Raw genomic sequence first — 13,114 nt, forward strand, 5'->3', positions numbered from 1 at the left:
GACCAAAAATTTAATGCAAAAGTAAAGAAATTCCGGATTTAGTGTTGTCGTTAATGTTAAATGTTTGGGACGATTGTAGTACCAGTGACCATGTCTACGTAAGGACCACCTGGTCAATATGACCATTTTCTGAGACCACTAAGATAACTTTTCCTTTTGTCACAAGCATTAAGAACCTGTCTATAATGACTAGTTGTCCACATAGACATAGCATTGTCATTGATCCTTGCCATCTTCTCAAAGAAAAAGATAACATACCAAAATCTCTGTGCGTCAAGATGTCATCCATAAAGTCAGTTTAGTGTGGCCTTAGCATACGTACACAAGGTGCTCGGAATTGGCCATTTTCTATAACAGAGTACACTGAAACTTGCAAACTGAGAAATGTAAGTAATGCTATGTTAAGTAGGATTTTTAAACAGAAACATAAACAGTAGTATTCATTCAAAGTACACAATCCCTTTTGATTTGAATGCTTGAACTTAAAGCTTGTCTCTCCCAATTACATCTTTTTGGAGTTAAAAAGGAAAACATTTTGCTCAGGAATGTGCCCAAGATGGTATAGTACAGCGTTCCTTAACTTAAGTCTCAAGAACGTGCAGAATCTGAAATAGGCCTCTTGCCTCATCTTGCATCACTAAAGAATGATGTACATAAATGTATGTAAATATATGTGTTTGTGTGTGTGTGTGGTGTCACTATAGTCTGTAACGGTTAGTTTTTTGGAGCTTATTATTAAAGCCTTAAGGCTAGATATAGGGATAGTTGTAAACCTGAAAGTACATTGTAATCATGAGCAAATTGAAAACGTTGCATTCTTCCAACTTTGTCCATATCACTGCAGTGTTGTTTTTTTTCTTTCTTTACCAAATAGGACAGAGTGATGTGAATTAGAATTGTCATTTCGAGTGACTATGATTGATTGATTTTTATCTTGAAATTTATTTATTTTGTAAAGTCTTGTATCATTACTATTATTATTATTATTGTTCAAACCTATAAGGTAATGAACATGTATGTGTTGTTGATGTTGTAAAAATCAGGCTTTTTAGTATTACTTATATTTTGTGTAATAGTGACTACATTTGTATTTGAGAAACTGCTCTTTACGGGGTAGCAGTAGAGGAACAATGCCTTACTATACAGTGCTACATAATCGTGCATGCATATATGCTTGGCTGTTGGCAGTGTTTTGGGTATTTCTGCACTTCGTACATGCAATCAGGAAGCTGCTACAAAATGTAGGTTCATGTTGCTGTCTTATAACATGTTGTGAGAAGAGTTTGCATTGTTGGTGACCACTGACAAACCAAGAATGTTGGTGTTAGCCACTGACCAATGAGGTTCAAGACTTATCCTTCTCTTACTGCGATTGGTGCTTTACTCGATCAATCAGTATTCTCTTATCTCAAAGTGGAGTGTGAGCCATGCAGGTAAAGTATGTAGTGAATGTGTCAGAAATACCCTTAACTTCTGTCGTAGTCTCTTTGTGTTTAGCAGACATCAGTCAAAAGACATGATCAGATCCAACAGGATTCTTTGAACATCCTTTTTTTCTCAGAAAATGTGTTGATGGCTTCTAGAAGGTGATAAAAAGGTGGTTTGCAGTCACTGTGGAGGATGTTTCAGTTCTTGAACAATATTAAAAGTTGTTTTTTTCATTTGTATTTAGGTTTTTTGGAAGACATTGGTGAAGTAATAGGTGTGCACTCCACTGCGTAGCTTTCACTTGCCTTCCAGTCCCAGACAGAAATTGACAGAAATGTTTGTCTTGCTGTTTAGACCTGCAGTACCATTTCATGTTGCCAGGGGGTGCTCATACAGATGAGGGAGCCCCACAGAACCCAGGTTTGCTGCCCTCGATGGTCTTGACTCAAAAGAGCACATCTGAAATGAAAACATCAAAATTTGAGTGTGTTTTTTCTCAGAACTAGGGTAGTTTACATCAGAGTAAGTCAGTTGATAGGGAAGGAAGGTGACCAAATTTGCCCTCTTTTTTTCCGTTTTCTGCAGTCCACGGCCACTGACATGAGGCATGACATCTTCTACAGAGGGGATCTCGTAGAAAGCAAGCGACCTCGCGTTGCCAACACGCGCTATTCCTGGAGCCCAGATGCCGCAGATTTCGCTAGCGGAGGGACCCCGTAGCTCAGAAAAGTGCCGTAAGCTCTCTGTGAAAATTAGAACCCAAAAGGTCTCAAGCAATAGAGTACGATTCTTGAGAAACAACACAGTTGATTGGTTGGATTTTTTAGTTTCTTGCAGTGACATTCTTCTTGACTTGATCCAAAGATGATTCTTGTTGTCTTTTTGGATTTGATGATGTTGATTGAATCTGATGTCTGATAGACCGCGCTAAGAAGTTCAATGTACAATCTACCTGGTTTCATGGTAGATTAGCAAACTAGACCTTTTGTGTGTAGTGATGTGGTTGTTCCTGTTACAGTAGTTAAACCATCTGCACTGTTCTGTTGTGTATGGTGATGTTGGGTATCCGCCTGTATGTTCTTCATGCTTCTGCACATGATGCGCAGCTTGCCTCGCTTTCCAAGCAAACAAAATTGTAAGGTATATACTGATAATTGCAGTATATACAGTAATGGTATAAACCGTAGTAACAGTGAAATTTATCAGAATCATTGTATGATGGTGCTTACTATACTTGATCATAATGATTATTTTAGATATTACAATTTGACAAGTGCATTTAGACAAAAAACTATTGAGGTTTGTCAAGGCTACTTAGACAGTGTTACTTCTTGCTCCAAGTTTGTCTAGGTGAGTACACTTGCAGTTCCATGCCATGTTTCTACAGATTAAGTTGTGCTGCAACCCCTGCAAAGTTTGGATTTCCTGCTGCTGTTGGGAAAATGTAAAAATGGACTCAGTCACTCCTCCAAGAGTCATGTTTACCACCACTCATTTACTGGTTTGCTCTTCGACATGGCAGGTTGAAATAATATCCAAACATCACCAAACAGTTGAACAGTGCAAGAAGGTATGTTCATATAGCTGTAAAATAGTAGCTGCAGGTAGACAATTGATATCGACAAATAGAAACCACATAGATGAGATAACAGATACCAAATATCACAATGCAGATTCTGTATCTTACTACATCAGGTAGTATGTTACTCAAGAAATGAGAGATGCCACTTATCTTTTGTAAGAAGCTATGTGTACAGTCTAGTGTGTTTTGTACAGAGTGTTGCACTATGAGGGCCATGCTAGTAGAACTGCACTTTTCAGTGTGAACCCTAGGTGGCACTACAGACAGAAGGTCATGACTGACAAGCCCACAGTTGAGCCCAGTGAAGACATTTGGTGGAGTATCTTTGATTAAAAACACAACCAGATTTAGTTGATTTGTGGGTTGACTACCTACATTTATTTCAAAAGAAAGGTTTTGTTTTCATTGCAAAATGAAAGTTTGTTTATCCAGAATTTTGGTTGAATCATGATACGGAATAGAAGTTTGTTTCTTCTAGCACTCGAGAAGTTTATAAGCTGGTCAAAGCCATTTTTATCTTTGGTTGAGGGGCTTAGCAGCTAAAAGCAAAAGGTTTGTATCATGTCTGGATGTATAACCCCTCAGGGTGAACATTGATAGGTGCATTGCGTTCCTTGTAGTTAGTTAGTTAGTTAAGACTAGATTTAGATTAACTCTGTAAATAAAGTACAAGTAAGTGAAATGAAAACAGTTTGCATGTCCACACAATGAAAAATGTACATTTCTCATGAAGGTCATTCTCTGATCACTGTTTTCGAAAGAAAATTCCTGGAAAAAAATCAAACTTTGAGTGTAGCTTTTCTTTCCTTTTGTGTGTTATTGTATATGTCGAAGCTTCTTGCAAAAAAAACGGACTATTTTTTACACATTGTATTGGTCAACACTAGACTCTAGAGTCAAGGAATCAAAAGATAAAATATGGTCATGTTTTACAAAAGACATGCCATAATAACAAGAATCCCTACACCAGAGATGGTTGTACTTTATCACTTAAATACATTACCCAAAATATCATGCAAAATATTTAACAGACATTGACTATACTTCTCTGAGGTATACATGTACATACATTCTCAATATTCAATTCAAATGCACAGGTACACATTTAAATCAGAGATAAATGTTATACTGCTACCAATGTTGAGAAATTGCAAGTTTCAAAATTCTGTTGCATCATGCACTCAAACAGCCAGCAAAAGAAAACTTGTGGAGAGAATGTTGATACCTTTATATCGCGTTAGTCAACTGTGGTATGTTTTGCTTTGTATATAAAGCAATAAGGTCTTTTTTTCTATTTATTGTTGAGAATTGGTGATATACAATGTATAAGATGAGAAATGTGTTTGTACCAAAAGTAGCACTTGGCAAGGATATTTGAAGTCTTAGCTACAAGTTAGGATTTCATCTGCTTAGTTGATGGTACTGACAATGATATGATGCTGAAACTCTGTAGATATTTTGGTACGTTTTGTGCTTGGGGGTTACAGGTAGAGTGGTATTACATTGTAGTATTAAGAAGGCGTTCTCCGATTGACTTGTACATAAACCTATCGAGTTGCAAAACAAACATGTATGTCTACCAAGATTCCTCAACAGAAGTAAAATGTCAAAACATGCCAGTGGCTTCATTTCTTCATTTGTGGTATTGAAATAATACTGTAACACAAATAGAATACATGTATACCATTTTTTTTAGAAATTCTAGTGTATTTCTAACAACTCAAGAAGTACTGATGTCAGCTGAAAAGGTATTGACAGGTACAACTTACATGTATTGTGAAGTACTCTTACATTTGAAATGGATTGTCCATTTTTTTCACTGACGACTACTAAGGCAAATTCTGTTTAAGAACTCTAATTAGACATGTTACAGTTTGGTCTATTATTGCAAGTGAACTCTAAGCAATATATTATAAGGCCATAGCAAGTAAATTTTATGGATGACATCAGCGCACGCATTAATTTTTGCCTGATTTCAGAAGAAAAAAACAAAGTTTTTCTTCTGCAGGGATGGTCAACATGACGATAAAGTACCAAAATGAGCAAATATGTTGTGTTGTAGCCTAATAATTGTACTTGTAGAAGTGACACTTGCGAGGTACCCAGGGCTGTAGTTGTATAAATGAAACTTATTGGATAGTTGTAAAAGTGACACCAATATGGAAGCCATGAGTATGGTTACCAACTTTGTTGGTGATGCCAGTCTACCACACTAGTGTCACTTTTACCACACCAGAACATGTCTTGAATACAGGAATGAATGCCTTGTTGGCTCTGATACCATGTTTTGTCCCTTTAATTCTTGTTACAACACTCATCACAACTTTATGGTGCCTATTTTTGAATATGTAGCCATCTTGTTTTTTTTTCACCCATCTTTTTTTTTTGCCCTATCGCACTATTTTTGCAGTCTGCAGAGGATGTCATCCATAAAATTTACTTGCTAGGCCTAACATCCAAAGTGGAAATACAATGTACTTTGTATTTAATATCAAAGACATCAATTTATCATCCATAGCACAAAACTGACAACCTTTATCATGATATAACATTAACTTTAACACATTTACATAATCGCATAAAAGTTTTCACAGGCACCACATGAAATACATATAACTGATTTCAAGACACAAAACAGTTATAGTTGAAAGATTATGTCTTACAGTGTGCTAGTGCAACATTTAATCATATTTACTACCTATAAATCTTTGAAAAGGTGAATATTTCGCTACAGCAGTAGGCAGAATATCGAAAATACTTGCTTTCCTAAGTTCTTTTTTAACATTCTGATGTACTCTACAGCTATAGAGCAGTAACATTTCCTGCATCAGGTGAACCAAGCATCAGTGATTGGGAAGTTTGTCCTGAGTGTACCATTATTGCACAAGTGTACCATTATTGTACAAGTGTACCATTATTGTACAAGTGTACCATTATTGTACAAGTGTACCATTATTGCACAAGTGTACCATTATTGTACAAGTGTACCATTATTGCACAAGTGTACCATTATTGCACGATATCAAGTACTCAAAGTACCTATTCTCACATGTTTTAACTGTAACCACTGAATGCCTTACTTTGACACATTGTACATGATAAAACATTTGATGTGAAAAATACTCTTCATATCACTTCTACTTAATGCCCTATTTTACATACATACAAACAATACAACAATATCTACAAGGTGAAACATTTTTTTTTTGGTACTGCAATCACCAAAGTCATGATCCATAAATGACAGGTCATAAGGTTTGGAGGTCAGAGGCCAACCCGCTGTCAGCACTGCATTTTGAAGGATTATGTAGATGTGCTTCCAACATTCCAGTGGAAATCCATTCCAAATTTACTATATTTCAGGTAATTTGTTCACTTAAGGTTGTAAATCGGACATCATACAAGTCAGGTAATTGGGCCGCACAAAGTTCAAACAAAGGTTCTACACAGATTCTATAGGCAAACTTTTAGGGAAGTAAAAACATGTTAGCGGCGGCTTTGGTCTATTATTGAAGGTGGCTAATTCTGATATACAAATGGAGCAACAACGGGCGTAAACAGTGTTTATCAGCAAGCCTTTGGGGGAGTTTGATTGCCCTTAAGCTGTCTGAGGTCCATCATCAGACTCTGGCTTGTAGACCTGGGCCTTGTTGTCATCAGCAGGGGCGGAGGTAGTTTTGTTGTGCTCAGAGGCCGTCCCAGCAGAGGCGGAGTTAGTCTTGTTTGGCTCTGAGGCACTACCAGCCGATGAGGACAGGTTGAAGAGCCGCATGTTCTCCACTTCACTGGGGCGGCAGCAGCAGGCGATGCTGTGGGTTTGGGATAAGTGGAAGGCCCTCTGGCTAATCAACTTTGTAGACGCTTAATGGGAATACGAGGGGCGTTCAATAAGTAATGCCCCTGACTCATTTTCCATAGCAGGAGATAAATGAAACTTGACACAGTTATTAGTCTTTCTCTACATAGGAACCACCTAGAGTTATGAATTTCTCCCATTGTTTGATGCATCTCTGGACACCGTTTTTGTAGGATACCCCAGGTTGGTCCTCCAACAGATACCTCATCAATGACAGAAGAGGGACGACCAGGTCTGGGAGCTGTTTCCACAGACTTCCGGCCATGTTTGAATTCACGATGCCAGCGTTTTACAACGTCATATGATGGGGCATCATCACCATAAGTTTCTTTCATTTCATCAAAAGTCTCCTTTGGTGTGCGTCCTTTCAAATACAAAAACCGAATCACTGCGTGACACTAAACTGGCTCCATTTCACACCTGGCTCATTTCACACCTGACTCAGTTCAAACACCTTTAAATCAGAAACTACTAATAGTTCCGAGCTGGTTTTTGCAACAAAACTTATAGAGATATTAATCATTATACATGCTAAATTTCATCTAGATCAGACAACTGAAAATGGGTCAGAGACATTACTTATTGAACGCCCCTCGTATATTAATCTGGGAGAATATTATCCTCCTAATATGATCAAGTCATGAAAGCATCATCATCTCATGTTGAAACGATTGAGACTTTGCAAATGATGTATATGGTTAATCTCATGCTTAGCCGCCATTGGTCACTTGTTTGGTTTCCGACCGTATTGCGCCCATTGGTGTCCCTTCTTGATGAACAACACAAACCCCATGAGAAAGGAACTGTTATGCGTCATAACAGCAAAAGTTTTACATTCATGAACATGTTGGACACACTAGTACATTTCAAAGCTTTGAAAGACCTTAATGGAATCGCCCTTACCGTTTGATGAGCTCCCAGATCCGCTGTCTGGCGGAGGCGCGGAACATCCAGAACAGGTGTGGGTTGATCACACTGTTGGTGATGTGCATCCGCATGGACAAGTAGTCCATGTTTGGGTTCTGTAGGAGGCCAAGGTGGTTGCAAAGGGTACGGATCTGAAGGGGGGGGGACCAAAAAAGCATTGCAGTGAAAATATGTGTTGATACAACTTTGCTTACCGATGAATTGTTTTACCTAGATTGCAAATAAGTTTAGCACTTATGGCTTCAATGTACTAATGTATTTCTGTAGACTTTCATAAGAGTATAATAACAGGGACTACAGATAAACATCCTTACTCCCAATCTGTCCACTGTCCAATATCATGCTTCCGGTAAGAGTTGCAATGGCAAAAAGGAACATTTTTCTAACCGTAAGCGGAGTCATGCAGACAGTGAAGATGATAGAAGCCACCACCATGTAGGCGGTGAACTCGCGGTGCTTGGTCAGGGCAGGGTCCTTGGCGGCACCCGCGGCATTGGGCATGCGCTGCTGCATCTTGCGGAGCTCCCGCACCACCACCATGTTACAGAACACCAGGGTCGCGATCAGAAGGAAACCTGGGTGGGAAATTAGGACACAACCTTTGTAAATAGACGGATTTGCAGTGAGGTTTGGTAATGGGGAGGGGGGAGAAACTGATGGGGGAGTGAAAAACGGACCGCCATGCTTTTATATCTCAGTTTTCAACTTCAAAGAATTTTGTGACACCTCAATGTTTGTTGCTCTGGCCCTTGTAAGTGCAGTGGTGTCATCATACAGTTTAGATAGTTTGTGGAGACAATTTTTCGTTTGATTCCTCAACATGGTCTTTGATTGATACAAGAATCGAACCTCAACAAGAAATGTAATTTTGTGTTCCTGAACTTCTATGACGTCTTTTCGCGCTTTTTCGAGTCACGTTTTCAAAAATCCATATCTCACGGAAAGCAGTGAGAATAACTTCGCTTATGTGGTGTCGCCAAAAACGGTTACGCACCTTGAATGCAATACCAGTAGATGTAGACGCTGCCCAGGGTGCTGCGGTCGTACCAGTCGTAGAAGCAGATGGCGCCGAAGTGAGCCACCACCCGGTTAAACCCCAGCAGGGGCAGTACGGCGAAAATAACCTGGTGGGAGGGAAATGGAAATTTATCTCGTCTTGTACAACCACAGTGACTGCTATAGTGTTTGGTGCGTACTGACAAACACGAAATGTGTAGCTCAGAATATATTCCAGCCGGAGAGAAAGCGCCGTAGGAGCGAAACAGTTGATTTTCCAGTTCTATGAAATTCAGCCTAAAACTTTTTATTCTAGTTTATGGGCACTGAAACTCCCCGCCTATAACCCACTACCCACTTCTTAGGTATCTTCTTAGGTATTTTGCCGAACATCTTTTCATGTACAGTTTCTGACGTAGGTTGTATGATCAAAAAGATATTTGAGTTTAAACTTTACTTGATTTTTCACATTAAAAGTGACCTGGAGCAGGTGCAACTCACAGCATATACGCAGCAGCCCAGCAGGACCAGTGAGACGTTCCTGTTGGTGACGATGTTGGTGTACTTGAAGGGGTAGCACAGCGCCACGAACCGCTCCAGCGCCATGAGCACAACGATGCAGTGTGAGGTGGTCAGCAGGAAGGTGTGCACGAAGCCGTGGAAGAAGCACATGGGCTGGCCGCCGTTCTTACAAAACCCAACAAAGTACGTGATGGTGGCTGGGATGAAGTCGAACACTACGGAGAACGAGAAATAAGAAACACCTTATATTAGAACTTGCTCCAGTATGCATGGGACGTGTAGTTCCCTAGATAAAATGTAGCTTCTGTTTTTACAGGAAAAGTCATCGCCTGATATATACCAGGGCCACATTTTTAAACCAGATACAAGCTAACTTTACATGCATATTTTATCGGAGCGGTCCGCCACTACCCCACCGCACACATTCGGCTAGGCCAATAGATCTAGAGTCTGTAGTGCATCTATACTCCTTAATCTGAGTGGGACCGAGCCTGAATGACCAACTCGGGGCACATCTTCCCATAGCAAGGGTGGAAACTTTAAAACACCAAAGACATCGCCCGCGGATGTATGGTCATTTCTTGAACCGTAGCTAACTTCTCTCTCAATAGTTACCCTGTTCCCTTTACTTTCAACGTTAGCTCATTTTTAACCTCCCTACGTATTTTTTGCGTCGTTGTATCTTGCTATTTATGTTGAAATGAACAAGTCACATCGATATCCCAAAATCGCAAACTACTCACGCGCCGTGCCGATGTCGGTGCAGGCCAGCGCTAACACCAGAATCAGCGGAACGTTGTTGTTCTTCCCGATCCGCAGCCCGATGATGGCGATCACCGCCGCGTTGGACAGGGACGTGAAACTGTGGAGTAAGGGGCACAACAAGACTCAGAAAGAAAAAAGGTAATCCTATAGCCTTTTTTATGCCGTAAGGTAGTAGGTTGTTCGTCCACTTTGTCTTAGGGCAAGGTATCGGAGCCAAACCCCCTTATTCCGTCACCTTTAACTCTCAACCGAAGCCAGGTAACCATTTTTGCACCTGGGTGGAATGAGGAAAGTCGTGATAAGTGCCAGAAAGCAAACGCGCGGCTTCTCGATCTTGTGTCTACTCAGCCATAGCACTTACCATTTCACTAACACCAAAAGCCAAGTATTAACAGTAACCTCTATCACATACCTGGATAAAAAAATCGCAGAACCAGCCTTCCCAGGATGCACCACGTGCTCCGTCTCGTTGGTACAGTTGACGTTCATGGTGACGTGGAGACCTCTTGTTTCTGGTAGGGGAAATCTTCATAGTTAGAATGCATTCCTTTTCGACCAAGTGAAAACCGTTGTCTGAATTCTTCCTATATATAGTATATTAAACTTAATATTATGTGATATATTTCCCCCATGTCTCGCACTCTATCCCTATTTCTTGCCCATTTTCTTACTTCTCTTTCGTCCTATAGATAAAAGATAGATGGATAGATATGTTCAACACAAAGGGTATAGATATTATGAAGGTCTGTTTATCTGCAATACTTCAGTTTGTCTTGTTTATCCATGTACCCCAAATACCGAGTACTGCAGTGTTTACCGTTCATACAGTCACATTTAACAGATATTTCAGCACCAAGGGCATAACCAGTGTTCTTACAGTTACAACTACATAAATACCAATTTCTTTAGCTCATGGTGTGATTTCTGTGGCGTTAGAATTTGTGGTTGCACCTTCTCGCTGTACCATTGTCATGCCGCATAAATAATTCCACATATAGGATGTCTATTTCAGCACAACACATTACGAAGACAACACAACCGCACACGCGCGAACTTACCGTAAACTACAATAACAGAATGTAACAGACAAAGCGACTAAATCTTCTTCAAAGCTCTCTTATATTGACAAAAAGCTCTTCGAGCTAATTCAGTCTTTTCGGTAGGCGGATTTGTTGGGATTCAGGGTAAGAGAGAAATTGGAAGATGAAAAAATAATTGCTTCGGCGAAGGTTTAATGATTGATCTGTAGGATTACATTATCAGGCGCCCGTATGGAGCAGGTTATTTCACGGGATTAGTGCCCAACCATATGCTCTAGGACTAAGGAGGCTTGATTCTATACTTCCGACAGGACACAGTGGATATAATGATATGTAAACTTAAGTCAGCTTATCAATTTTTGGACCCATGACGTTGAAACATGAAGAGTACATCCCTTTTCCTTTTTAATGAATATATACTTGTCATAATATGGCAAATATATATGTTTCTATGACCTATTTGAAGGTACATATGTGCGTTCCTTTTGCTAGCAACTTCAATTATCAGGTCTTCCCGAAACTCAGATCGGTAGCCTTAACAAACTAGCTTTCCTTTCAGAAAATACCCGCATTAGACATCATTACCTCATCTGTTTGTTGTAGATATCCTGGTAAACTCGCCCCTTTAATAGGTACAACATCAACTCACGTTACTAACCAAAATCCCGAGCCTTTTTTCTCATTCTAAAGCGCATATGTATACATCTGTGTCTTTCGGGATCACAGGGGTAAACAGAGAATCGCCCCCACTACGGCATTCTCGGAGGTTCAGTTAAAATTTAGTGGCACGTGGTCCCTTCGAAGTCTGATTGGACATCTTTGTGTAGAGTCAATACGTGTACTTTCTGTACTTTCAAGGAAGAGCACCGCAAGGATTGTTAGCCTCTAACAGGCTCCGTGGTTTGGTGGTCTAATTGTAGAAATTGGACAAATAGAGTCAATTGTACGCTAGGAGTGGTCCAATCTCTACAATTAGAGCACCGATTCACGACGCCTGGTAGAGGCTAAGGATTGTAACTGTTTGAGACTCATCCACCAATATCTAAACACTAGCCGTGACCATCTAAACACGTGCGTAGTACTTTCAGGAGTATCGAAAAGACCAACCAACTTACCTTTGTGAAGAAACAAGAAAGACTCTTCATACAGAGGAGAGCTGAACCGTCGTCGTCTGCCCACCGTGAACTCCCTGCCTGCAGTAGATACGGGACCACCAATGTGCTGGTGTGTCCGAAAATGTAGTCTATTGCGAAGTCTTTATATCTGGTAGATAGGATTATGTATTTGCACTAAGAATCTTAATGTGACCAATGAGCAGAGTCGTTACTTATGTAATAACCATGGCTGATGTATGCTGTGTTCTGATTGATCGCAATACATGTCATCTGGCCTACTTTATCTTTGAGTATACGTCATTCTTTTTTTCTTGAACACATTTGCAGTTTTGAACTTAAAAAGCAGCCAGCTAACAGCTTCAAATGACTGGAACACCACAATAAAATTCGTTTGCGCAAAAGATGAAGGTGGGTTCGCACGTGCGTATACTAGTATATTCAAGTCCGTTTGAGGTCCGTATAAACGTTTTAGCCTCTACCAGGCTCCTCAGGTCGCAGAAAAATAAATTGAAATTGGACAAATATAGCCAGATAACATGCCACTACTTAGTAAAGATGTAATAAGGATTGTAAACATTAACCCTTGCGCTACTTTATCTTATATTAACTTAACAAAAGTAAAGATAATTCGGATACTGGATTCTGTGTCCCGCAGGGCAAAATTATTCACAAATACATACACAAATCTATACAATAACTAGAGATACCAATACGTGGAATTTCAAGTACATTGTACAACACGACTAGCTTATATGAGAACGTTACAACAGACGTCGTGTACTTACTACGAAATTTCTGCTAACAGGCTGGTAGGTTGATATCCAGGAACCTTCCACAGGCATTACACACGCAAATAACTCACTCCTACAGGCTGACTTCTTGT

The 13,114-nt window shown here is 39.9% G+C and overlaps 2 protein-coding genes across 5 annotated transcripts in view; one reads left to right on the forward strand and one right to left on the reverse strand.

Moving 5' to 3' along the window:
* LOC118431680 (lysine-specific demethylase 4B-like) overlaps positions 1-4,626 on the forward strand; it is a 33,642-nt gene extending 29,016 nt beyond the window's left edge. For all 4 annotated transcript variants that reach the window (XM_035842927.1, XM_035842926.1, XM_035842929.1 and 1 more), the window contains one exon: positions 2,014-4,626. In XM_035842927.1, coding sequence (XP_035698820.1) covers positions 2,014-2,148 — 135 coding nt within the window. In that variant the 3' untranslated portion in view covers positions 2,149-4,626. The remainder of the gene's footprint in view (positions 1-2,013) is intronic.
* A 1,599-nt stretch (positions 4,627-6,225) lies between these two features.
* LOC118431546 (prostaglandin E2 receptor EP4 subtype-like) lies at positions 6,226-13,114 on the reverse strand. Its single transcript, XM_035842787.1, has 9 exons — positions 13,017-13,114; positions 12,232-12,379; positions 10,489-10,588; positions 10,055-10,173; positions 9,291-9,526; positions 8,788-8,917; positions 8,181-8,368; positions 7,770-7,924; positions 6,226-6,819 (listed from the first exon to the last, which is right to left on the reverse strand). Exons 3-9 carry the CDS (start codon positions 10,563-10,565, stop codon positions 6,609-6,611), a joined length of 1,116 nt encoding a protein of 371 aa, XP_035698680.1. The 5' UTR covers positions 10,566-10,588; positions 12,232-12,379; positions 13,017-13,114; the 3' UTR covers positions 6,226-6,608.

This window comes from Branchiostoma floridae, chromosome 15, assembly GCF_000003815.2.
Source record: "Branchiostoma floridae strain S238N-H82 chromosome 15, Bfl_VNyyK, whole genome shotgun sequence".
Classification (NCBI taxonomy): Eukaryota; Metazoa; Chordata; class Leptocardii; order Amphioxiformes; family Branchiostomatidae; genus Branchiostoma; species Branchiostoma floridae.